Source organism: Sus scrofa, chromosome 13 (genome assembly GCF_000003025.6).
Source record: "Sus scrofa isolate TJ Tabasco breed Duroc chromosome 13, Sscrofa11.1, whole genome shotgun sequence".
In the NCBI taxonomy this organism is placed as follows: domain Eukaryota; kingdom Metazoa; phylum Chordata; class Mammalia; order Artiodactyla; family Suidae; genus Sus; species Sus scrofa.
In genome coordinates, this window is record NC_010455.5 from 197,355,765 (window position 1) to 197,381,107 (window position 25,343).

At 43.0% G+C, this 25,343-nt stretch overlaps 1 protein-coding gene across 1 annotated transcript in view; it reads left to right on the forward strand.

Annotated features, from left to right (window-relative positions):
* Positions 1-25,343, forward strand: part of ITSN1 (intersectin 1) — a 191,023-nt gene that overhangs the window by 54,250 nt on the left and 111,430 nt on the right. The window contains 6 exon segments of the mRNA XM_021070946.1: positions 4,862-4,925; positions 8,392-8,529; positions 10,372-10,487; positions 14,778-15,040; positions 15,883-16,032; positions 16,119-16,259. Of these exon segments, the coding sequence (XP_020926605.1) occupies positions 4,862-4,925; positions 8,392-8,529; positions 10,372-10,487; positions 14,778-15,040; positions 15,883-16,032; positions 16,119-16,259 (872 nt within the window).

Here is a 25,343-nt window from a genome sequence, read left to right on the forward strand (position 1 = left end):
GCAGCCTCATGGTTACTATTCAGATTTGTTTCCTCTGCGCCACAATGGAAACTCCGAGTTTACTTTTTAAACCAGAGCTTTGGGAGTTCCCATCGTGGTGCAATGGAAACGAATCCAACTAGGAATCATGAGGTTGCGGGTTCATTCCCTGGCCTCTCTCAGTGGTTTAAGGATCCAGCATTGCTGTGAGCTGTGGTGTAGGTCGCAGACACGGCTCAGATCCCACGTTGCTGTGGCTGTGGTGTAGGCTTGCAGCTGTAGCTTGGATTAGACGCCTAGCCTGGGAACCAACATACGCTGCAGGTGCGGCTCTAAAAAAACAAAAGACAAAAGACAAAAAAAAAAATTAAACCAGAGCTTTGGAGAGTTCCCATTGTGTCTCAGTGGGTTAAGAACAGACTAGCATCCATGAGGATGCGGGTTCAATCCCTGGCCTCAATTAGTGGGTCAGGGATCTGGCGTTGCCGTGAGCTGTGGTATAGGTCACAGATGAGGCTTGGATCTGGCATAGCTGTGGCTGTGTCACAGGCCAGCAGCTGCCATTCTGATTTGACCCCTAGCCTGGCAATTTCCATGTGTCTCTGGTTTGGCCCTAAAAGGAAAATAAAATAAAATAAACCAGATCTTTGCATAGTCTTGTCAAGTAGAAGAATTTATTACAGTAAATTTAAGCTTGTTTCCCCTTTGCAAGGATCAGTATAGAGTGTATTTTAGGCTAAATAAGACCATGGATGGAAGCAGAGCAGGTTCGTTGAGATGGATGAAATACCAAGATGATTGTCATGATTATAACTATGGAAATAGTTGTATGACTCCTCAACCTCCAAAACAGCTACTCATTCAGCTTAAGAATAAGAATATCAAGAATATCAATTCAGCTTTCTCCTTCTTTTGGATGCCATCACATTCTGGCTGCCTCTGTACATGTGTTGTTAAGCCTAAGAATGCCATTGATGATCCCAAGCAGAAGAAAGTGAGACCCTCTGGGCTTGTGATATGAGCTTACTCACTGTGGGAAGTGAAGATAATCTATTTGGGGCACAGTTTACCCCACTGATTGCCTGGGTGGATTTAGCTGATGCACCTGGTTAGGTGGGCACCCCCTTGTTCCTTCTCTCTCCCCCCCCTTTTTTTTTTTTGCTTTTTTTTTTTTAGGGCTGCACTCACGGCATATGGAGGTTCCCAGGCTAGGGGTCGAATCGGAGCTGTAGCTGCCGGCCTACACCATAGCCACAGCAATGCAAGATCCGAGCCGTGTCTGCAACCTACATCACAGCTCACGGCAATGCCGGATCCTTAACCCACTCAGCGAGGTCAGGGATTGAACCCACATCCTCTTGGATGCTAGTTGGGTTCGTTAACCACTGAGCCACAATGGGAACTACCCCTTATCTCTTCTCAACATGAGGTATATGCTGTTGTGTGCTCATAAAAGAGACACTCATATTTACTTTGCTGCACACCTGAAATCAACACAGCCAAGTCAACTATTCTCCAGTAGAATTTATTTAAAAATAAAAGTTTCGGAGTTCCTGTCATGGCGCAGCGGAAACGAATCTGACTAGGAACCACGAGGTTGCAGATTCGATCCCTGGCCTTGCTCAGTGGGTTAAGGATCCAGCATTGCCCGGAGCTGTGGTGTAGGCCGGTGGCTACAGCGCTAATTAGACCTCTAGCTTGGGAACCTCCATATGCTGCGGGTGCAGCCCTAAAAAGCAGTAAATAAAAAAATAAATAAGAGTTTTAAAAAGAGACACTCTGGAGTTCCTGTCGTGGCTCAGTGGTAACGATCCCTACCAGTATCCATGACGATGCAAGTTCGAACCCTGGCTTTGCTCAGTGGGTTAAGGATCTGTCATTTCCATGAGCTGTGGTATAGGTCACAGACATGGCTTGGATCCTGCATTGCTGTGACTGTGGCATAAGCCGGCAGCTGCAGCTCTGATTCTACCCCTAGCCTGGGAACCTCCATATGCCCTGGGTGCAGCCCTAAGAAAGAAAAAGAGAGACACTCTTACAAAAGGGGGGAGTTATTCTTTAATCAAAGTGTTCTATAAGTAGCTCTAGAATTCTAGTAATGCTACTATTGCTCATCTTCTCAAAGAGGTATTTGATTATCTCCTTCCTTTCTGAAACAATGGGTATTTGTTATTCATACGTTTATCACAAAAGCTAAAAATCTTAGTCATTGTTTGAATAAAGCATTGACTGCGTTTAATTATCTCTGTCCTTTCCATTCATGCTTCCCCGCCCAAACAGGGATGCCCATTGCAGCTCTGTGACCTAGAGATGTTTGTTTATCCCCGTGATATTTCCTGATCAGCCCATATTCCTTTCCTGAACATAGGCTGCTCCAGGATCGTTCTGTACACCCGCAGCTTGATTTTATGTTGTCCTGAGATACAGTCTTCACGGTTGCCAATCTAACTTAACGTTTCGCAACTTTGGCTTAGGACTTACAGAGTTAAGTACTAGAACTGCAGAAGACTCATGTGATGTTCTAGTGCATGGGTCAACACACTATTTCTGCAAAGAGCGAAACAGTAAACATTTTAGGCTTGCAGTCATACTCTGTCGCGACTGCTCAGCTTTGCCGTTGCAGTACACAAGCAGCTGTAGATCTTGCTTAAATGAATGGACATGGCTATGTTGCAGTAAAATTTTATTTGCAAAAACAGGCAGCAGGTCACATGTGGCATGTGGGCAGTGGTTGGCCAATCCCTGTTCTAGATCATTTCCCTCATTTTAGAGACTAAGGAACTTTGTTTTACAGAGGCAAAGTAGTTTTCTATCCTTTTTTTTTTTTTTTTTAAATGGCTGCACTCATGGCATATGGAAGGTCCCAGGCCAGGGATTGAATTTCAGCTGCAACTGCCACATTCGCAGCAGCTGTGGCAATGCTGGATCCTTTCAACCCACTGCTCCAGACCACAGATCAAACCCACACCTCCAAAGTGACCTGAGCGGCTGCAGTCAGGCTCTTACCCCTCTGCACCACAACGGGAACTCTGGGAAAGTAGTTTTCTTAATATCACAGGTCATTACTGAATAGAAGAGTCAGGAGTAGAATCTGAGTGTCCTGATATCCAGGCCCAGGGCTAGTTCTTTTCATTTGTCGTGACACATTTTATTGAAATTAGACAAAATATGAACTTCCTTTTATATAGTTCTGAAGTGGGCAGGATTGTTGCAAGTACAAATTAAAGCATTCTCTAGTTTTGCTAATTCTACTTTATTGTTGCCAGCATTCTAAATGCAATGTTAGGAGTTGCTGTCATGGCTCAGCAGTAGTGAACCCGACTAGCATCCTTGAGGATGAGGGTTCGATCCCCGGCCTCGCTCAGTGGGTTAAGGATCCGGCGTTGCTGTGAGCTGTGGTATAGGTTGCAGATGCATCTCGGATCCTGAGTTGCTGTGGCATATTGCAGTAGCTACAGCTCCAATTTGACCCCTAGCCTAGGAACCTCCATATGCCACACTATGAAAGACAAAAAGACACACACACACACATACAAAATTAAATAAATAAATGCAATGTTAGAGACTAAACAGAATGATCAGTGGGAGTTCCTGCTATGACACAGCGATTGGCAGTGTCTTGGGAGCGCTAGGATACAGGTTTGATTCCCAGCCCAGCACAGTGGGTTAAGGATCTGGCGTTGCCACAGCTACGGCTTAGGTCACAAAAAGAAAAAAAAAAATGATCAGTGAACTTTTCTCATTCTAGTATACCACAGAACAAGCAAAATATTACATGTAGTCATCTTCCCACCGTAATTGCTATTGCTTTCCATTCCATGGTCTGTCCATCATCCTGGGGCCACGCCTGGGGGTCACTGGTGGACAAAAGCCTTTTCTCTCTCTCCCCCAACAATGGTTTATTTAAACATTCAAAACCTTCCATGGTAGCCTTTGGTATCCAAGGCTAGTTTCCTGCCAGAAATGAAGATATTTACAAGTATTTTAAGAAATGAGAGCTGATTTTTGAGAGGAGGGTTGAAATTCCAGGAATTCTTCTTTATCGCTAACCTAGGAAGTGGCTCTGATATTAGCCATTTGAGCAACCTTGAGCAAGCCTTTTTTTTTTTTTTGGGGAAAAAAAAAAAAAGTCTTTATAATGGAATAGGTGGCAGAGTTCTCTCCTAAGGTGCCTTCTTTCTCTGCGATTCTCTGAATCTTGTGTGAATTTGCTCGTCGTCATGGTGGAAGCAGCAGGTGTTGGTAGAAGATTTTGAATTTAGAGAGACTAAGTTGCAGCTTTGTAAATAGAAACCCACAACAAATAGAGATGGTAACCCGGGAAAAATGGCAGGTTGTGTTTTGTGACTCTAATCTTTTACATTCTTGTTCTTCATCAAACATCTATTTAACAAAAATTTGTTGCCTCTACGCCAAAAGCTGTGCCTTGGGTTCCTTCCCTTTTTCATTGGGGCTTGATTGCCTTTTTAATTTATGTATATTTTTTTGTCGTTTTGCCTTTTCTAGGGCTGCTCCCGCGGCATATGAAGGTTCCCAGGCTAGGGGTCGAATTGGAGCTGTTGCCAGAGCCACAGCAACTTGGGATCCAAGCCGTATCTGCAACCTACACCACATCTCACGGCAACGCCGGATCCTTAACCCACTGAGCAAGGCCAGGGATGGAACCTGCAACCTTATGGTTCCTAGTTGGGTTCGTTAACCACTGAGCCACGACAGAAACTCCTTGATTGCCTTTTTTAAAAGCCCCCTGGGTCATAGCAAATAATGTTTAAAGCACGGTGTTGTATGGAATTATATAGTGTGTATATGCAGGATAGTGGTCTTGCTAGACTGTAAAGATATACTGATTCATCTTTATGTTCTTTCCCTGGTTTTTGTTTAGGTCCTCAAGCAAGAACCATTCTTATGCAGTCAAGTTTACCACAGGCTCAACTGGCTTCCATATGGTAAGGAATGAAAATTCCTTGGTTTGTGTAAAATGGAAACTTTAATTCTTAAATTGGTGTGGCCTCACGAGTCTTCAGATTAACACCCCTATTATAAGGGGGAGGTATGCAGTGTGTTTCATTTTTGCATGTGTTGTACTGATGACTTCTCGTACTTTGCCGCCTTTCGATTTTAAAAAATACAAAAGCGGGAGTTCCCTGGTGGCTTGGCTGGTTAAGGAGCCCCTGTTCTCATTGCTATGGCTCTGGTTATTGCTGGGGCCCTGGTTCGATCGCTGGCCTTGGGCTTTCTGAATTCCTTGGACCCAGCCAAAAAAATAAATGAAAAGAAATAAATTTAAAAAAAAGAAAAATACGGAAGTAGAGAGATTAATATATGAATGCTCAAGAACGCATAACACAGTTTAAATAAGTCTCAGCTCACGTCTAGCCCTGGTTCTTCCCTCCTCTTTTCAATTATTTTAAGCTAAATCTCAGTCATTATATCATTTTCATCTGCATGTATTTCAGCTTATATCTCCAAGAGACATAGGGATTTTTTTTTTCCTACGTGACAGTAATACCAATAATCCCCCTAAAGTGTTTAATAGTGGTTCTTATTAAGCTAATCAGATAGTGTTTATGTTCCTAGATTGCCTCATAACTTTAAAAAATTTTTATTTATTTTTTATTTATTTTTTTTTAGGGCAGTACCCAAGGCATATGGAGGTTCCCAGCCTATGGGTCGAATTGGAGCTAGAGCTGCCAGCCTACGTCACAGCCACAGCCACACTGGATCCAAGCTGCGTCTGCCACCTACACCACAGCTCACAGCAACAACCAGATCCTTAACCCACTGAGCGAGGCCAGGGATCCAACCTGAGCCCTCGTGGATACTAGTCGGGTTCATTACCACTGAGCCACAATGGAAACTCCAGGATTCTTTACATTTAAATGTTGACTAGGATGGTTTCTTCAGGAGCATGTATCTCACAGCTGTCAATTAGCCATTGATTCTGCTTGGAAAATGAACCTGGTCTGTACTATAGGGCGTACCTGCTACGTTCGTGATTTTGCTGCAGGCACATTGATGGGGCTGTTTCATAAGTGGTCGAATGCCAGTGCTGCTCTTTTTGCCCACCCTGGTCCCTTCTGCTTTGTATTAAAGGGTCTGCCTTTTGCAACAGAGTAATAGTAGATCAGTTAACAAATGTCTTGCATCTCTGACACATCCAGATGTCTTTAAGTCTGGGTGTGTACCGGTATCCTAGGGCCATCTGAAATAACAACTGAAGACCTAGCATTTACGGAGAGTGGGTTGTTCTCACGGCACTAGAACTCTATGAAGTATTTAAGATTCTCATTTATAACCTGCCCTCTTTGGAAAGACTACTTTAGTCTTCTCCTGCTGGCATGTTAGATTCTTCTTCCACACAGTAAAAATACGTAAGGTTAATGTGTACAGCCATTCTTTAGACAAGTATGGGAAAAAAACAAATAGGAATTCCAGGAGTTCCCATTGTGGTACAGCAGAAACAATCCGACTAGGAACCATGAGGTTTCAGATTTGATCCCTGGCCTCATTCAGTGGGTCAAGGATCCGGCGTTGCCGTGAGCTGCGGTATAGGTCGTAGGCGTGGCTCGGATCTGGCGTTGCTGTGGCCGGGGTGTAGGGTGTAGGCCGGTAGCTACAGTTCCAGTTCGACCCCTAGCCTGGGAACCTCCATGTGCTGCGGGTGAGGCCCTAAAGAAAGACAAAAAAAAAGAAAAAAAAAAAGGAATTCCACCTTCTTTTTAATTGAATTTTCCTAGGAGCGGGCAGTGGTAGGGGCGTGGCAAGGAGAAAGAACAAGGTAAAACAGGCAGGGTTTTCATTTGTGGTTCACTTCTGCTTAAAGGCAGAAGTCTGGCATCAGGAAAAGGCAAAGCCGGAGGGGGAGTTCCCATCGTGGCTCAGCAGAAAGGAACCTGACTAGTATCCATGAGGACGCAGGTGCAATCCCTGGCCTCGCTCAGTGCATTAAGGATCTGGCATTGCCATGAGCTGTGGTGTAGGTCGCAGGCACGGCTCGGATCTGACGTTGCTGTGGCTGTGGTGTAGGCTGGCAGCTACAGCTCTGATTTGACCCCTAGCCTGGGAACCTCCATATGCTGCAGGTACAGCCCTAAAAAGACCAAAAAAAAAAAAAAAAAAAAAAAAAGAAGAAGAAGAAGAAGAAGAAGAAAGCAAAGCCAGAGGGACAGAAAGGAGATCAGTGGTTACCAGGGGCTGGGGGCAAAGGAATCAGTGATTGTAAAGAGACATGGGGGAATTTGGGGTGGTGGTGAAACTGTTCTCTATATTGTAGTAGTTACACAACGGAATGTGTTTGTCAAAACTCGCAGCGTTGTATTCCTCCAGAAGGAGTGGATGTTACTGTATGGATATTGTACCTTTAAAAAAAAAAGTATGCCACCTGAAGAATTTCACATTAAGGAGGAGTTTGATTTATGGCCTCAGTAAAGTCAGTTGCCCAGTGTAGCATCTGTCCTGTTGGCCTTTTAGAGAACTCTTTGTTGTTGTGCATCCTCTTCTGGTGTCCAGAAGTTGTTAGGTCACGTCACATTGTTGGACTTGCTAGACAAATCTGTTTACTCTCATTAGCTGCTAGGACAAGTCAGTTATGAAGAATGATGGTGATTGAATCCTAAGATTAAGGAGCAGAAAACATCTTGCCTCTGTGGCTGGAGGGTGTAAAGGTCCACCCTTGTGGGCCTTAATCAGGGATTCGGTCCAATAAGCTGAATCTGGTCTGCACCTGTTTTTATAAATGAAGTTTTATTGCGAGAACAACCATGCCCATTCATTTACTGATATACTGTCTATGGCTACTTTCCTGCCACAGCAGCAGAATTCAGTGTGGTAGAGATTGCGTGTTCTGCAAAGCTTAAATATGTACTGTCTAACCCAATAGTTTGCAGAGCAAAGTGTTTAAAGACGCACATGGAATGTGAGTATGATATGTCTTAAGTGGGGTTTAAGATTTAGAAGCATGTAATTATAATCATGCTTAACATCTATTGAATCCTGAACCCTATCCCAATTCTATGGATTGTCTCATTGTGTCTTTGCAACAGTGGTATGAAGTAGGTACTATTTTTCTAAACAGAGGCACAGAGACACTCAGTTGGCCTGCCATCAGAATAAGAAAATTGAGCATTGAAATCACTCATGAAGGAGTTCCGTCCTGGCGCAATGGAAACAAATCTGACTAGGAACCATGAGGTTGCGGGTTTGATCCCTAGCCTCGCTCAGTGGGGTAAGGATCCGGCATTGCTGTGGCTGTGGTGTAGGCTGGCAGCTACAGCTCCGATTGGACCCCTAGCCTGGGAACCTCCCTATGCTGCAGGTGTGGCCCTAAAAAAGACAAAAATAAAACAAATCACTCATGAAGAGTAAAGATGCATTTTCATGAAACGAGGTTACAATGACTTTTTTGCCGAATAGGAATCTTTCTGACATTGATCAAGACGGAAAACTTACAGCAGAAGAATTTATCCTGGCTATGCACCTAATTGATGTAGCTATGTCCGGCCAACCACTGCCACCAGTCCTGCCTCCAGAATACATTCCACCTTCCTTTAGGTAAGGAATATTTGGCTCATAAAAGAAATCGTGTGCCGAGTATATGAATTTCAAGCCTGGCTTTCTTGGCTGTGTCTTATCGTCGCTGTTCATTCCTGGAAAGTAAATGAACTCTCCGTGAGTTCATGAACATCTTCTTGTGTGGGTTTTGTGCCAGTTTTTGCCTGTTCTGTTCTTTAAAGTACTTGCTAGTAAAACAGTCAAGTAAAACATTGACTGATGTTGGTGATGTTGAAACCGTCCGTATAATCAACGCTCAGCAAAAATGTGAGCCGTTAAAGTGAAATGGTATCAACCTGCACATAGAAAATAAAGCAAGGAGATTCTGCCTGTGAATTCTGCATATTCCAGAGGTAACAAAAGACTGGCAATGTAGAATTTATAAGCAGAAAGATAACTAAAGAAAATGTTCCTGGTCTGAAACACAGTCCTGTTAGGAAGATGTGCTCTCGTGGAGACGTCAAGACAGCAGTAGATCAAGGTCCAGCCGGGAGGAGTCCTCGGTGACTGGTATCCTCCGCCGACGTGCAGCCCTCCTGGACAACTGCATCTCAAGGCTTTAACTTAAAAGGCCAATTTGGGGAGTTTCCCGTTGTGGCTCAGTGGGTTAAGAACACGACACAGAGTCTGCAAGGATGCGGGTTCCTTCCCTGGCCCTCGCTCCATGGGTTAAGGATCCAGTGTTGCCGTAAGCTACGGTATAGGCCGCAGACGCGGCTCTGATCCCTCTTTGCTGTGGTGTAGGCCTCGGGTGCGGCTCCAAATCGACCCCCAACCTGGGAACGTCCATATGCTGCAGGGGCAGTGTAAAAAGAAAGAGAAAAAAAGACACATTTGAGATCTTACAAGTGCAAAGCGAGCAATAAAAATACACCTAAGAATTTCTGTCCTACTTCCTCAAATGTCAGGAAAGCCTGGGGGGGTACGTCCCCATAAAAGTAAGAGAAATGGAGCCATCCCCGTCAGCAAGGACACGGTACAGGGCAAGCTGAGAAAGCAGTGACTGGTTGCTGGGCACTTTGTCCATAAGATTGCACAGCTACAAGAATCACTACAAGAGATACGTAACATGGGAAGCAGATGAAAAAACATAAACAGAAAACAGGTAGATCAGGTCTTTTTTCCCCGGGCTAGGGTTCGAATCAGAGCTTCAGCTGGTGGCCTACCCCACAGCCACAGCAACACGGGATCCCAGCTGCGTCTGCAGACCTACACCACAGCTTGCAGGTACACTGGATCCTTAACCCACTGTGCGGGGCCAGGGATGGACCCCGCTTCCTCGAGGATACTAGCCAGGTTCGTTACTCCTGAGCCCTGATGCGAACTCCAGGAGGATCCGTTTAAGAGAGCAAGGTTAATGGTGTAGAGTAAGTGATTTGTTTTACAGACAGTTCATGTGTTTGTTAAGAGGTAAAGTGGAGAGACTTTGTAAAGGGAAGAGAGACGCTTCTCCCCAGCTGAGCTGCTGCTCTTCCTTTGAAAGAATTAAATGTCCTTAGAGGGTTTTGGTCATAACAGCAAACACTATGTCCCAGGTGCTGCTCAAGCCACTTAGTGATTATTCACTGATTGAATCCTTTGCAATTGCCCTAATTTTGGTGATGATTCGCTACATTTCGACAAGTTTGGCAGTCAGTCTGATGCTCAGATATTCATTTAAAAAAATTCTCAGTAAATAGAGAAGACCAAATCTTTTCCTCATTAAACATGAAATTTGCTCCATTGTATGTGGCATAATCTTTACAGTTTTTTTTTCTTTCATAATTTTCTCAATTTTACCTAGACAGCCTTATGTGAATTCATGGGTTTTTTTTTTTTTTTTTTTTTCCTGCACCATTACAGAAGAGTTCGATCTGGCAGTGGCATATCTGTCATTAGCTCAACATCAGTGGATCAGAGGTTACCAGAGGAACCTGTTTTAGAAGATGAACAGCAGCAACTAGAAAAGAAACTACCTGGTGAGACAGTCTTTCTATTTGAGTTATAGCATAATAGAGATTTTCTGTTTTCTGTTTTCTTTCTTTTTTTTTTTTAATGGCCCCAAGTGCAGCACATGGAGGTTCCCAGTCTAGAGGTTGAATTGGAACTACAGCTGCGAGCCTACACTGCAGCCACAGCCACTTGGGATCTGAGCCTCGTCTGCAGTCTACACCACAGCCTGCAGCAGCGTTGGATTCTTAACCCACTGAGAGTGGCCAGGGATCAAACCAATGTCCTCATGGATACTAGTCAGGTTTGTTTCCACTGAACCACAAGAACTCCGGATTTTCTGTCTTTTAAGGCAAAGATGGAGGTAAATATAAATTTAGCTTTTGACATTCTTTCTCTGCGCCTTAATCAGAAAGGAGCCACTTTTAATACACTTTTGGATTTGAATATATGTGTAGAAATAACATTTTGTACGGTGCCAATGCCCCTTGCACTCGTTTTTAAATTGAAATCCAATCATTTACCCCATAACAAAAATTTTATAAATGTTATCTCTAAAACACTCAAAATGGGTAAGCCTTTAAAGTGGTCGCTTAAATACCACCAGTGCAGAAGGCAGACATGTACAGTTGCCTACTGTTGTTTTCTCATGTTGTTATAAAATTGGAAGCTCCTTGATAACAAGAAGCTATTTTAAATGTAATCTGAACCTAATTTAAATGATCCTCATTTATAATGATAATTTCATCGTACGGTTAAATATTCTATGGTAGCTTTGAATTAATAATGACGAGATTATAAGTGATACTAAGAAGCACTAGTCAAATTTATTATATAGTCTCTTTAAGTTAAATACTCTGTCAGTGTCATTTTGCTGCATTTAAAGTGCTGGGGGTGTGCAGCGTTGGTGGTATAGTGGTGAGCATAAAGTGCTGGGGTGGGGGGGAGTTCCCGTCGTGGCGCAGTGGTTAACGAATCCGACTAGGAACCATGAGGTTTCGGGTTCAATCCCTGCCCTTGCTCAGTGGGTTGACAATCCGGCGTTGCCATGAATTGTGGTGTAGGTCGCAGATGTGGCTCGGATCCCGAGTTGCTGTGGCTCTGGCGTAGGCTGGTGGCTACAGCTCCGATTGGACCCCTAGCCTGGGAACCTCCATATGCCATGGGAGCGGCTCCAGAAAAGGCAAAAAGACAAAAAAAAAAGTGCTAGGGGATAATTGATCTGCTCAGGACACTGGCTCTCCTAGTTTCCTCAAAATTACTTTTTGTTCACTACAGACTCCTTACTGAAAATATTCTTTGTGCAAGTGTGTGGAGTACAGAGAAGAATGTAAATGTCAATAATACTTGATCCGTACACTCTAGAAGGTTATAATACAACTGAGGATTTAAGACATTCATATAAAGAATCATCAGAGCAGTATATATGGATGATAAATTCCTAAAGACAGAATTTTAGATGCACAGCAGAGCTTAGTTATGGCTGGTTGGCATAGACTCAGAAACACCTATGTGATCAAATCTCTATTTCCATTGAGTTGAGATTTGAAGAATAATAGGGTCTTCCATGCAAGTGGAAAGGAGGAATATTTCAGGTTTTTGGTTTTTTTTTTTTGTCTTTTTGTCCTTTTTTAGGGCCACACCCATGGCATATGGAAGTTCCCAGACTAGGGGTCAAATCAGAGCTGTAGCTGCTGGCCTACACCACAGCTCATGGCAACGCTGGATCCTTAACCCACTGATCGAGGCCAAGGATGGAACCCTTATCCTAATGGATGCTGGTCAGGTTTGTTACTGCTGAGCCACAATGGAAACTCCCACAGTTCAGGTTTTTAATAATGGGAATAAAGTCTTAAAGCAAATAAGGACAAGAATCCTTAGAATTTGGAATTTTCTTTTTCTGTTGGTGGAAGACATTCCATTAAAAGTTTTCAACAGGATGTGGCATTATTAAAGTTTTTGGTTAGTGCATTCTTTCTTTCATCATCCATTTATTATGCGCACCGCAAACAGGGTCAGACTTTGAAATTAAAAGCTATAGAGGGACTTTCAGTTTTGTTTTATAAATTGAGGTAAAATTCATTAACATAAAATTGATCATGTAAAAATATACAATTCAGGGAGTTCCCGTCATGGCTCAGCAGTTAACGAATCCGACTAGCATCCATGAGGGTTCGGGTTTGATCCCTTGCCTCGCTCAGTGGGTTAAGGATGTGGTGTTGCCATGAGCCGTGGTGTAGATTGCAGACATGGCTTGGATCTGCATTGCTGTGGCTGTGGCATAGGCCAGTGGCTACAGCTTGGATTGGACCCCTACCCTGGAAACCACCATATGCCTCGGGTACAGCCCGAAAAAGACAAAAAATAAATAAAAATAAAAATGTATAATGCAGTGGCTAAATCAGCTTGGGCTGCCCTAATGAAATATCAGAGTCTGGGTGGCTTAAACAGCAGAGATTTCTTTGTCACAGTTCTGGAGGATGGGCGCTAGGATCAGGGTGCCATCCACTTCCGTCCCTGGGGAGGCTCGGCTTCCTGACTTGGCAGGTGGCAGCATCCTCACTAGGTCCTCACGTGGCCTTTCCTCCGTGTGTACACATGGAAAGAGAAAGGGAGCTCTCTTCCTTTGCTTAGAAGGCCACTAATTCAAAATGAGGGCCCCATCCTCCTGACCTTATCTTAACCTGAATTGCAAAGATCCCATCTCCAAATAGTGACCCACTGGGGGTTAGGGCTTCAAAAGATTGATCAGTGGGGTGGAGAAGAGTCAGTCTAAAACAGTGGCCGTACCTGGTTACTCTCCATTGTCCTTTGTCCCCACCCTTTGTCAATCACCAGTTTATCTCCTCTGAGTATTTCATACAAATGGTATCATGCAGTCGGTGAGCTTCTTTCACTTAGCATCAGGTATTTGAGATTCACCCACATTGTAGCATGTATCACTACTTCACTCCTTTCTCTGGCTGAGGGAACTGTCAGTTTTAAGGTGGCCGAGTGAAACGGATATCGCCTCCTCTGAAGTCACTCAAGGAGCAAGGAGAACAAGAAAGCAAAACATGCTCGCCATCCTCAATCTCTCATCCTTAACTACAGTGTGTAAAAAAGTTTGTCCCAAGCAGTGAAGGCCAGACAGGAGTGTGGGAAGAGGCCAAGAAAGGATGCTCTCAGCTCCACATCTCAAGACAAAGTGTGAAGTGACAGTTCTTGAAATAGATTGGAAACAATGCGAACGCCGTGCTCCGCAGGCTGGCCGTGGGAGCTTCCCTTGTCTGGGGCTGGCTCCAAGGAGAAGCAGATGAAGCAGACACAAAATTGAGTAGACACGGCTGAAAACACAGTAAGGGACGTGGAGGATGGAATTAAAAACAAGTAAAATAAAATGTATTGAAAGAGTGTTAGCAAGGATTAGAGAAAAAAAATAATTGGCCCGAGGCTAGGTCTAAAATTCATAATTGGTGTTCTCAAAGAAGGAAGCTGAATAATGGGTTAGAAAAAAACAATTTATCGAATGTCCTCTGTAACGACGAGGGCACAGCCTGCTCTGGAGTGTGAAACAAGGAAACGTACCTTCCTACCTCTGCCTTCAGGAACTGCATTGTTTGTTAAAATTGAGGACAGATCAGCACAGTTTTAAGCAAAGGAAAAAGAGGTAGAAAGGGAGAGATTCGTGGTACAGAAGAGATGGGGTTAATACTGAATCAAGGTCATAGAGAAGGGAAAGTGTAGAGTAACAGGGACGGTATGGACATTGGGAGTTTTTTTTTTTTTTTTTTTTTTAATTCTTTGCCTTTTTTTTTTAAGGGCCACACCTGCGGCATATGAAGATTCCCAGGATAGGGGTCCAGTTGGGGCCATAGCTGCTGGTCTACGCCAGAGCCACAGCAACATCAGATCTGAGTCACATCTGCAACCTATACCACAGCTCACGACAAGGCCAGGTCGTTAACCCACTGAGCAAGGCCAGGGATCAAACCTCAACCTCATGGTTCCTAGTCGGATTTGTTAGCCACTGAGCCACAGAGGGAACTCCTGGAGATTGGGAGATGATGCAGACCTGCTAGGGAAAGATGATTCTGGAAACCGTGTTTGGTGTTTTGAGCACCACCATGGGGTGTCCACCTGGAGCGGGGAGGATATAAGCAGGGGGTTGGGTCAAGGGCATTTTCACAGCGCTTATCATTGAGGGCACACGTGGAAGCTTAGGGAGTTCTGGTTTGCATTTACACTACACCTATCAAATATGCCATTGAGTTTTTCCTTTGAAAATCGCATGTCGAAAAGCAAGGCTTTTCATAATTGTGCTGTCTCTCCTTGTGAAGTAACCTTCGAAGATAAGAAGCGAGAGAACTTTGAGCGTGGCAACCTGGAACTGGAGAAGCGGAGACAGGCGCTCTTGGAGCAGCAGCGCAAAGAGCAGGAGCGCCTGGCGCAGCTGGAGCGGGCGGAGCAGGAAAGGAAGGAGCGGGAGCGCCAGGAGCAAGAGCGCAAGAGACAGCTGGAGCTGGAGAAGCAGCTGGAGAAGCAGCGGGAACTAGAACGGCAGAGAGAGGAGGAGCGGAGGAAAGAAATCGAGAGGCGAGAGGTGAGCCGCTGGGGGAGGGGGGCGCCCCGTAATTAGCATGTGTGTTCTCTTGAGAGTCCTTGAAGTAATATATTAATGCAGTCTTTTTATTAACATTTGGTAGTTTTAGTTATTCACGAACGTGTGTCATCACTATGTCATTAACTCACAGAGAAACTCTTGGCGTTCCCGTCGTGGCTCAGTGGTTAACGAATCCGCCTAGGAACCGTGAGGGTTGAGGGTTCGATCCCTGGCCTTGCTCAGTGGGTTAAGGATCCGACGTTGCTGTGAGCTGTGCAGATGCGGCTCCGATCCTGTGCTAGTGTGGCTCTGGTGCAGGCCGGCAGCTATGGCTCCGATTGGACCCCTAGCCTGGGAACCTCCATATGCCACGGGTGTGGCCCAAGAAATGGCAAAAAGACCAAAAACAAAAAAAAAAAAAAGAAACTCGTACCCATTAAACTGTCACTCCCATTCCTCCCGCCTCCTTGCCCTGGACAACCGCGAATTTACTTTCTGTTCTTCCAGACTTCCCTATTCTGGACATTTTGTATAAATGGAATCATATGATATCTGACCTTTTTGGGGGGGCTGTGTTTGCAGCATGCAGGTGTTCCCAGGCCAGGGACCGAACCTCTGCCACAGCAGTGACAATGCCAGATCCTTAACCTGCTGAGCCACCAGAGAACTCCCAGGAATACTCTATTTATGGAAATTTTTTTTGCTTTTTATAGTGAAAATTTCTTATAATGTTTAATAACATCCCATCCCTGAAAGAATAGACTTCACTAGATGTAACATTTATTAAGAGACATTGTGTATAGTATCAGAACTGAAAAATTAATAAATTGTGTATGTCACAGGCTGCAAAACGAGAGCTTGAAAGGCAACGACAACTTGAGTGGGAGCGGAATCGAAGACAAGAACTATTAAATCAAAGAAACAAAGAACAAGAGGACATAGTTGTGCTGAAAGCAAAGAAAAAGACTTTGGAATTCGAATTAGAAGCTCTAGTGAGTCCTTTGATTATGCTTAGGGATTCGACTTGCATCGAACCATTAAGGTGCTAATGATTCTTATTCTTTTTCATTTGTTAAAGAATGATAAAAAGCATCAACTAGAAGGAAAACTTCAAGATATCAGATGTCGATTGACGACCCAAAGGCAAGAAATTGAGAGCACAAACAAATCTAGAGAGTTGAGAATTGCCGAAATCACCCATCTCCAGCAACAATTACAGGTGAGAAAATACGTCCCTTAAAAGCTTGTTCTCTGATTTATTTCATTCAGTTATTCACTTAACAAACATCAAGCATCTACCAGGCTCTGGGAAGCCCAGATGAAGTACACAAGGTCCTTGCCCAAAAGTAGGCTACCTAGGAACTCTGTACACTTGCTGAGATTGCTGCATGCCAGTTCAGTGCAAGCTCTGGTAGGCAGTGAGGGTCCAGCAGTGGACAGCATGGAGCTTACCTCTGTTTGCAGAGGAGACAAGCACTAATAAAATAAGACAAGTATGTACTCTGTTAGAAGTTGAAAAGTGGGAGTTCCCGTCATAGCTCAGTGGTTAACGAATCCGACTAGGATCGAGAGGTTGCGGGTTCAATCCCTGGCCTTGCTCAGTGGGTTAAGGATCTGGTGTTGCTGTGAGCTGTGGTATAGGTCGCAGACATGGCTCGGATCCCTCGTTGCTGTGGCTCTGGTGTAGGCTGATGGCTACAGCTCCAATTAGACCTCCATATGCCACGAGAGCAGCCCTAGAAAAGGGAAAAAAAAAAAAGAAGTTGAAAAGTGCTCTAGAGAACAAGTGGGAGAAAGGATAGAGAGTCCCTAGCAATAAAGAGGGCTCTGATTTTAAATAAGGTGGTCAGGACAGGCCTCTCTGTGAGCATGCTATATGGGCAAAGACTTGAAAGAGGTAAATGGCTGGACCTTGTGGATATCTGGCAGAGCATGTTCTAGGTAGGGAAACAGTTACGCAGAAGACCTGAGGCCATAGCTGGTCTCTGGGATGCCAGTTACCCCATGGTGGGAGCAGGTAGGGGCTGGATCACATAGGACCTGCAGTCCACTCCTGGGACTTTGGCTTTACCATGATAAGCCAAGAAAGAAGGGCTATTAAGTATATGAGGGGGAGTTTCAGAGATATACATGCATAGAGAATAGTTGAAGACACAATGGAGTATGCTTAAGAGATTCTACTTTCATTTTATTACTTATCCACTCTTGACCACCAAGCTGCTATAATATCTCTTGGTTTGGTTTCAGGTGTTGAGCTGGGGGGCATCAAATCCATGTAGATATTCTTCTGCATATCATCATGAAAGATGATCAGTTTTGAACATTGTGACTTTTTCTCAGCCCGATGTTTTTGAGATTTATCCATATTGTGGAGTGTGATCAGTAGTTTGTTCCTTTTCATCACTGAATACTCTTTCCTTATTTATCCCCTCACCTGCTGAGTGACGTGTAAATTTTTTTTCCAGTGTGGGACTTCTATGAATAGAACTGCAATGTGTATTTATAGGTCTTTATGTGGAAATATGTTTTATTTCTCATGGTGAAATTTAGGAGTGAAATTACTGTGTCATGTAAGTATGGGCTTAACTCTATCAGAAACGATCAAACTTTCCAAAGTGGTTGTATCATTTTACATTCTCACCAGCAGTGAGTGAATGCTTCAGTTGTTCCCCATCCTTGTCAACACTTGGTATTGTCATTCTTTTTAGTTTTAATATCTTTGATCGGTGTGTAATGGCTCATGTGGTTTTAATTTGCATTTCCTGGAAGGCTAATGCTGTTGGGCATGGTTTCATGTGTGGATTAGTATGTATCTTCCTCCATGTATCTTTTGTGACCAAATCTTTAGCTCATTTTTTCTTGGTTATCGTATTATCAAAGTTCATTATATATGCTTATAAAAATCCTTTCTACACTCTGTTCCGTCCCATTGATCTATCCTTTCACTAGTATTTTACTCTTTTGATAATTTTAGTTCTCTAATAATTTTTTGAAATCAAGTAGGGAGGGTTCTTCAATATTTCTCTTTCTCAGAGTTCCTGTTGTGACACAGCGGAAACAAATCTGACTAGTATCCATGAGGATGCAGGTTCAATCCCTGGCCTTGCTCAGTGGGTTAAGGATCTGGTGCTGCTGTGAGCTGTGGTGTAGGTTGCAGACGCAACTTGGATCTGGCATTGCTGTGGCTGTGGTATAGGCCAACAGCTACAGTGCTGATTGGACCCCTAGCCTGGGAACCTCCATATTTCTCTTTCTCAAATTGTTTTGGCTATTTTAGGTCCTTTTACATTTCCACATAATCTTTAAAATCAGCATGTCAGTTTTTAGAAAGGTACTTAGAATTTTTATTAGAATTCCATCCAATTTACAGATAAATGCGGGAAGAGTTGACACTGTAACACTATTGAGTCTTATGGTATCTCTCAATTTTATTTGGCTGTTTTAAATTTCTTGCAGCAGTGTATTGTAGTTTTCAGTGTACAAGTCTTCCACAAGTTTAGCCCTAATGATTTCAAAGTTTTCTGTCTTTTTAGGGCCGTACCTGGGGCACATGGAGGTTCCCAGGCTAGGGGTCAATTTGGAGCTGCAGCTGCCGGCCTATGCCACAACAGTGCCAGATCTGAGCCACATTTACAGCCTACGCCACAGCTCACGGCAATGCTGGATCCTTAACCCACTGATTGAGGCCAGGGATCGAACTTGCATCCTCATGATGGGTTTGTTACCGCTGGGCCACAGTGGGAATACCATAATTATTTCAAAGTTTTTGATGCTATTGTGTATTACATATTTTAATTTCGGTTTACAGTTGTTTGATGCCGGCGTGTAGAAACAGAATTCATTTTTATATATTGACCTTGTATCTGCGATACTCCTTAGCTCATTTATTCTAATAGTTTTATTAGAGCTCCCTTAGAATTTCTACATGCATAAACATCATGAATAAAGATAACTTTATTTTAGAGTTCCCTGGTGGCTCAGCAGCGAAAAGATCTGGTGTTGTCACTGCTGTGGTTTGGGTCACTGCTGTGGTGCAGGTTTGATCCCTGGCCCGGGAACTTAGGTATGCCATGTGTGAAGCCGGAAAAAAAAAAAAGTAACTTCATTTCTTATTTTTCAATCTGTATGCCTTTTATTTCTTTTTTTGTCTTGATCGTGTTGATCATTGCGTTGATCTGCACTCATCACAACCCCCAGGACTATGCTCGGTAGAGGTGGCGAGAGTCTTGTTCTGGATCTTGGAGGGGAAACATTCAGTCTCTTGCCACGAAGTATGGTGTTAACTGTAGGGTTTTTTCATATATGCCTTTTATCAGGTGGAGGGACTGCCATTTTGTTCCATGCTTGCCGAGAGTTTTTATCATGAATCGGTGTTGAAATTTTTTTCTCCTGCATCTATTGAGATGTTTATCTGTTTTTTCTCCTTTGTCTTATTAATATGGTGATTGGCATTGACGGAAATTTGAATGTTAAACCAACCTTCCATTCTTGGGGTAAGTTGCACTTGGTCATGAAATATTAATCTTCAAGAAATATTTTACTGAATTCAACTTGGTATTATTAGAGATCTTTTTTTTTTTGTCTTTTTGCTTTTTCTAGGGTCACTCCCACAGCATGTGGAGGTTCCCAGGCTAGGGCTCGAATCGGAGCTGTAGCTGCTGGCCTATGCCAGAGCCACAGCAATGCCAGATCCGAGCTGCATCTGTGACCTACACCACAGCTCAGGGCAATGCCAGATCCTTAACCCACTGAGCAAGGGCAGGGATTGAACCCGCAACCTCATGGTTCCTAGTCGGATTCATTAACCACTGAGCCATGACGGGAACTCCTAGAGATCTTTTCATTTAAACTCCTGAGTGATATTAGTTTATTATTTTCTCAGAGTGTCCTTGTCTAGCTTCGGTATCAGGTTCATAAATAAGAAAATAAGCTGTATTCTTTTCTCCTTTATTTTATAAAACTTTGTTACATGGTTGTGTTCCCTTGATACCCCTCAGGCACTGGTTCCAGGTTGACTGTGGGTGCTTGTCCTTTATGTACAATGGATAGGACAGTAGTCCTTCTGTATTTGTATATTTGGGTTGAAATTTGATCCAGAATCCTAGGCTGATGGATTCTGGATATGATGGTCTGATTTTAGTGGTAGTTGCCATTTATTGAAGGCCTGGCATGTGCCAGGTCTGCTCAGTACCTAAGCCCTTAATGTGACTATTTAATAGAGTCCCACAATGATCTGGTAAGGGCACTACTATTGCTCTTGTGTTATAGGTGAGAAAGTGAAGGGAACATTCTAGACTCAGTTTCTAGCATTCGATTTCTAAAGGGGACAAGAATCCAAATTTCACCCTGGGCCTGCCTGACTTCAAGACTTCCAACCTTAACACTGCATTGCCTCCTTAGCTAACCTCATCAGCTTCTCTCTTAAAATCCTATATATTTCTATAAACTTTCTCTCACCTCCTGGAATAGTTTCAAGTTCCAAGTCAGTACACTTGGTTGGCATGTACACATGTAACCAACCCTAGGATTTGGAGGGCTGAATGTACTACACCATTTTATGTAAGGGACTTGAACACCCTCGGATTTTGCTATTGAGGGGATCCTGGGACCAGTCCCCCTTAGATACTGAGGGTGACTGTGTTTCTTCTTAAATTTTTGGTGGCATTTACTAGTGAAGCCTTTTGCGCTTGGAGCTTTCTTTTTGGTGGGACTTTTAATTGCAAAATTTATTCAACAGACACAAGGCTATTCCAGTTTTCTGTTTCTTCTTTAGTCTATATGGATAATTTGTGTCTTTCAATGAATTTGTCCATTTCAAGTCTGTAGTATCTGTAGTGATGTTACCTTTTTCATTCCTGAGGCTGGGAATGTGTATCTTTTCTCTCCCATTCCAACTCCTCCTCTCCTTCTTCCTTCTTTCCTTCCTCTCCCTTCCCTTCCTTCTCCTTCTTTTCATCAGTCTAGCTGGGAGCTTATTGGTTTTGTATTTTAAGTAAGCTTTTGGTTTTATTGATTTTTTTTCTTCATATTTCATTTACTTAGGCTTCTTATTATTTCCGTCCATCTACTTGAGTTTAATTTGATTTTTTTTTCTAGCCTCATAAGGAGGAAGCTTAGATTATCAGAAATGAAGTTCCAAATTCAATAATATATAAACATTTTAAGCTATAAATTTCCTTCTAAGCATTGCCATAACCATATGATACACATTTTAATATGTTGTATTTTTATAGTCAATCAGTTCAAAAGCTTTTTTTGATTGCCTTTTGTCATTTATTTGATGAGTAATTCAGAATTATGCTATTTGGCTTCCAAACACGTGGATTTTTTTTCCAGTTGTCTTATTGACTTTTGATTTATTTATGGTATGATCTTTGAACATACTCTATGTGATATTCATCCTTTTTAATCCTTTTAAGTTTATTGAGACTTATGGCTCCTCATGTGATCTGTCTCAGTTGAATATTCCATATGCACTTTAATAATGTGAACTCTGTTGAAATTGGGTAGAGTATCCCCAAAATGTCAGTGGATCAAGTTAATTCATGGTGTTGTTCATGTCTTCTTTGTCCCTACTGATTATCATTGCGGTCCTAATCAATTTAAGATATTAGGATAGGACATATAATGTTTAAGTATCAGAAGTTCACTGCTTGAGATTGTTTGGAAATACTTAAGGATGCATGCACCTTTTAAAAGTATATTCTTCTATATGATTCACACTCATCTTTATGTGTCTTGCATTGACTATAAGAAGTTTCGTAAAATATTCCCTTGGAAAATTGAGGAGTGAAGGCCATGTGTTTATTTATTACCTCATCAAATGCTATTATGTCCAAACATAATATTTTTATTATTTAAGATTGATGCTATGTTCAGTTATTGATAGTAAAATGTAAATCAAGATTCCTGAAAAAGGAGTGAAGTGAAAAATAATAATATGGTTTGAAGAAAGCCAGGTACATAGTAGGCAGGGAGATACTTTTCAGGAATTAGCGGATTCTTGCTATGCATATGAGTCACGTAACTCTCCTATTGCTTTGACCTATTTTAGAAACTTAGGTTGTACATTTAAAAGTAATGTTTATAGGGAGTTCCCGTTGTGGTGCAGTGGTTAACGAATCTGACTAGGAACCACGAGGTTGAGGGTTCGATCCCTGGCCTTGCTCAGTGGGTTAATGATCCGGCGTTGCCGTGAGCTGTGGTGTAAGTCACAGACTCGGCTCAGATCCCGCGTTGCTGTGGCTCTGGCGTAGGCTGGCGGCTACAGTTCCAATTAGACCCCTAGCCTGGGAACCTCCCATATGCCGCAGGAGCGGCCCAAGAAATTTAAAAAAAAAAAAAAAGTAATGTTTATATAAATAAAACAATCTCAGTGATCTGTGCCAGGTTTCATCTTTTTTTTTTTTTTTTTTTTTGCTTTTAAGGGCCACACCTGCAGCATATGGAAGTTCCCAGGCTAGGGGTCTAATCAGAGCTACAGCTACCAGCCTACACCACAGCCACAGCCACACCAGGTCTGAACCACACCTGTGGCCTGTACCACAGCTTACAGCAATGCTGGATCCTTAACCCACTGAGCAAGGCCAGGGATTGAACCTGCATCCTCATGGATACTAGTCAGATTCGTTTTCACTGAGTCACGACAGGAACTCCTGAGGCTTCATCTGCATACTTCATTGTTTGTCCTGGTTTAGGAAAGAAACTTTGAAGTTTGGGTAGGGATCTTGCCTTAATTCAGCAAATAGAATAAGAGGAGAATTTCAGTTGGTTATGCATTTTGGGGAAAATGATCTGATTTGTATGTTCTGTTTTGTCCAAATTTGGGTGGATGGGAAGGGCTAACATGTGTCTGTGTGGATTATTCATATGAGAAGATGCTTTCACGTCTTCCCCACTGAGCTGTGTCTCTGTGCTGTTCAGCCATATAGTACGCAGAGATCTATTACACACAAGCCAGTCTGTATCGCATGGTGGTGGTTCCAGAGAGGACTGGTTCTTAGCCTCTCGTGGAAGGTGGTATTTGTTTGTTTGTTTGTTTTCTTTGGGGAGAAGCACCTGTGTCATATGAAAGTTCCCAGGATAGGGGTTGAATTGGAGCTTCAGCTGCTGGCCTACCCCACACCCACAGCAATGCTAGATCCAGGCCAGGTCTGTAACCTTTACACCTCAGCTCTCAGCAATGCCAGATCCTTTAACTCACTGAGCAAGACCAGCAATCAAACCTGTATCTTCATGGATAATAGTTGGTTTCCTTTTTTTTAGTCTTTTTAGGGCCACACCTGAGGCACGTGGAAGTTCCCAGGCTAGGCGTTGAATTGGAGCTGTAGCTGGCAGCCTGCACCACAGCCACAGCAACGCCAGATCTGAGCTGTATCTGCAACCTATACCACAGTTCCTGGTAACTCTGGATCCTTCACCCACTGAGTGAGGCTGGGGATCGAACCTGCATCCTCATGGATACTAATCGGATTCATTTCCGCTGAGCCACGACAGAAACTCCCATCAGTCAGGTTCTTAACCTGCTGAGCCACAACAGAAACCCCCCAAGTTTTTAATTAAGACATTTCTATTTTTTCAACCTAAAAGTTAATGCTTAGAGATATTTTTCTTAAGGTAAAAATAAAAGTCACCTGTTCCCTAATAAAGGCTGGAAAACCTGACCTTTGCATAAAATGTGTAAAAACTGTATTGAATAATTTCAGCAGAATGTAGGCAAATACAGTTGCTTGTCAAGTCACCCATGAAAACTCCAGACAGCTAGCTGAGATCCTAATTATTAAAAATCTCTTTTTTGATTTCTGTTTCCAGCTTCAGGTTTATGTTAATCCTCAGTTCAACCCCATTAAGGATCAAAGTTCAGGACAGAATAGTTCCTGTGTAAACTACTGAGTCACTGTACAAACACTGAGGTCACCTCGTTTGCATTTGATCCCAGTGCAATTGGGAGATTATTCTCTTGTCTGCTGAGTTGTACTTTGGGTACATTTTTTAAAGCTTATAAATAGGCAGTCAGTCAACAAAAAAATCAGGAGAGCTATAACTGTTTTAACTTTATTTCAGTGAAAAGCATTTGGCAAATATTTGATTCCTTGGCAGGAAAACAAGAACCTGCCTGACCAGTGAATAAATGCAGCTTCACCATAGAGGATTTGGGATGTGATTAGGAGTCTTTTTTTGTTTTTAATAATGGTTTTTATTTTTTCCATTATAGCTGATCTACAGTGTTCTGTCAATTTTCTTTTTTTTTCTTTTGCCTTTTTTGCCATTTCTAGGGCCACTCCCGCGGCATATGGAGATTCCCAGGCTAGGGGTTGAATCGGAGCTGTAGCTGCTGGCCTACACCAGAGCCACAGCAACACCAGATCCGAGCCACGTCTGCAACCTACGCCACAGCTCACGGCAACGCTGGATCCTTAACCCACTGAGCAAGGCCAGGGATAGAACCCGCAACCTCATGGTTCCTAGTCGGATTCATTAACCACTGAGCCACGACGGGAACTCCTCTGTCAATTTTCTACTGCACAGCAAGGTGATCCAGTCACACATACAAGTATATATTCTTTTTTCTCACATTATCATGCTCCATCACAAGTGACTGGACATAGTTCCCAGTGCTATACAGCAGGATCCCATTGCTTATCCATTCCAAAGGCAATAGTCTGCATCTATTAACCCCAAATTCCTAGTCCCTCTCACTCCCTCCCCCTCCCTCTTGGCAACCACAAGTCTATTCTCCAAGTCCATGATTTTCTTTTTTGTGGAAAGATTTATTTGTGCCGTATATTAGATTCCAGATATAAGTGAAATCATACGGTATTTGTCTTTCTCTTTCTGACTTACTTCACTTAGTATGGGAGTCTCTAGTTCCATCCATGTTGCTGCAAATGGCATTATTTTGTTCTTTTTGATGGCTGAGTAGTATTCCATTGTTTATGTGTACCACATCTTTCTAATCCAATCATCTGTTGATGGACGTTTGGGTTGTTTCCATGTCTTGGCTGTTGTGAATAATGCTGCGGTGAACATGCGGGTGCATGTGTCTTTTTCAAGGAAAGGTTTGTCTGGAGATATGCCCAAGAGTGGGATTGCTGGGTCATATGGTAGTTGTATATTTAGTTTTCTAAGGTACCTCCATACTGTTCTCCATAGTGGTTGTACCAATTTACATTCCCACCAACAGTGTAAGAAGAGGGTTCCCTTTTCTCTACACCCTCTGATTAGGAGTCTTTGAGGGATGAGAAAACTGCCTGCCTGGACTTTGGATCTAAATAAGGTCATTTTCTCCCTCATTCATTGCTAT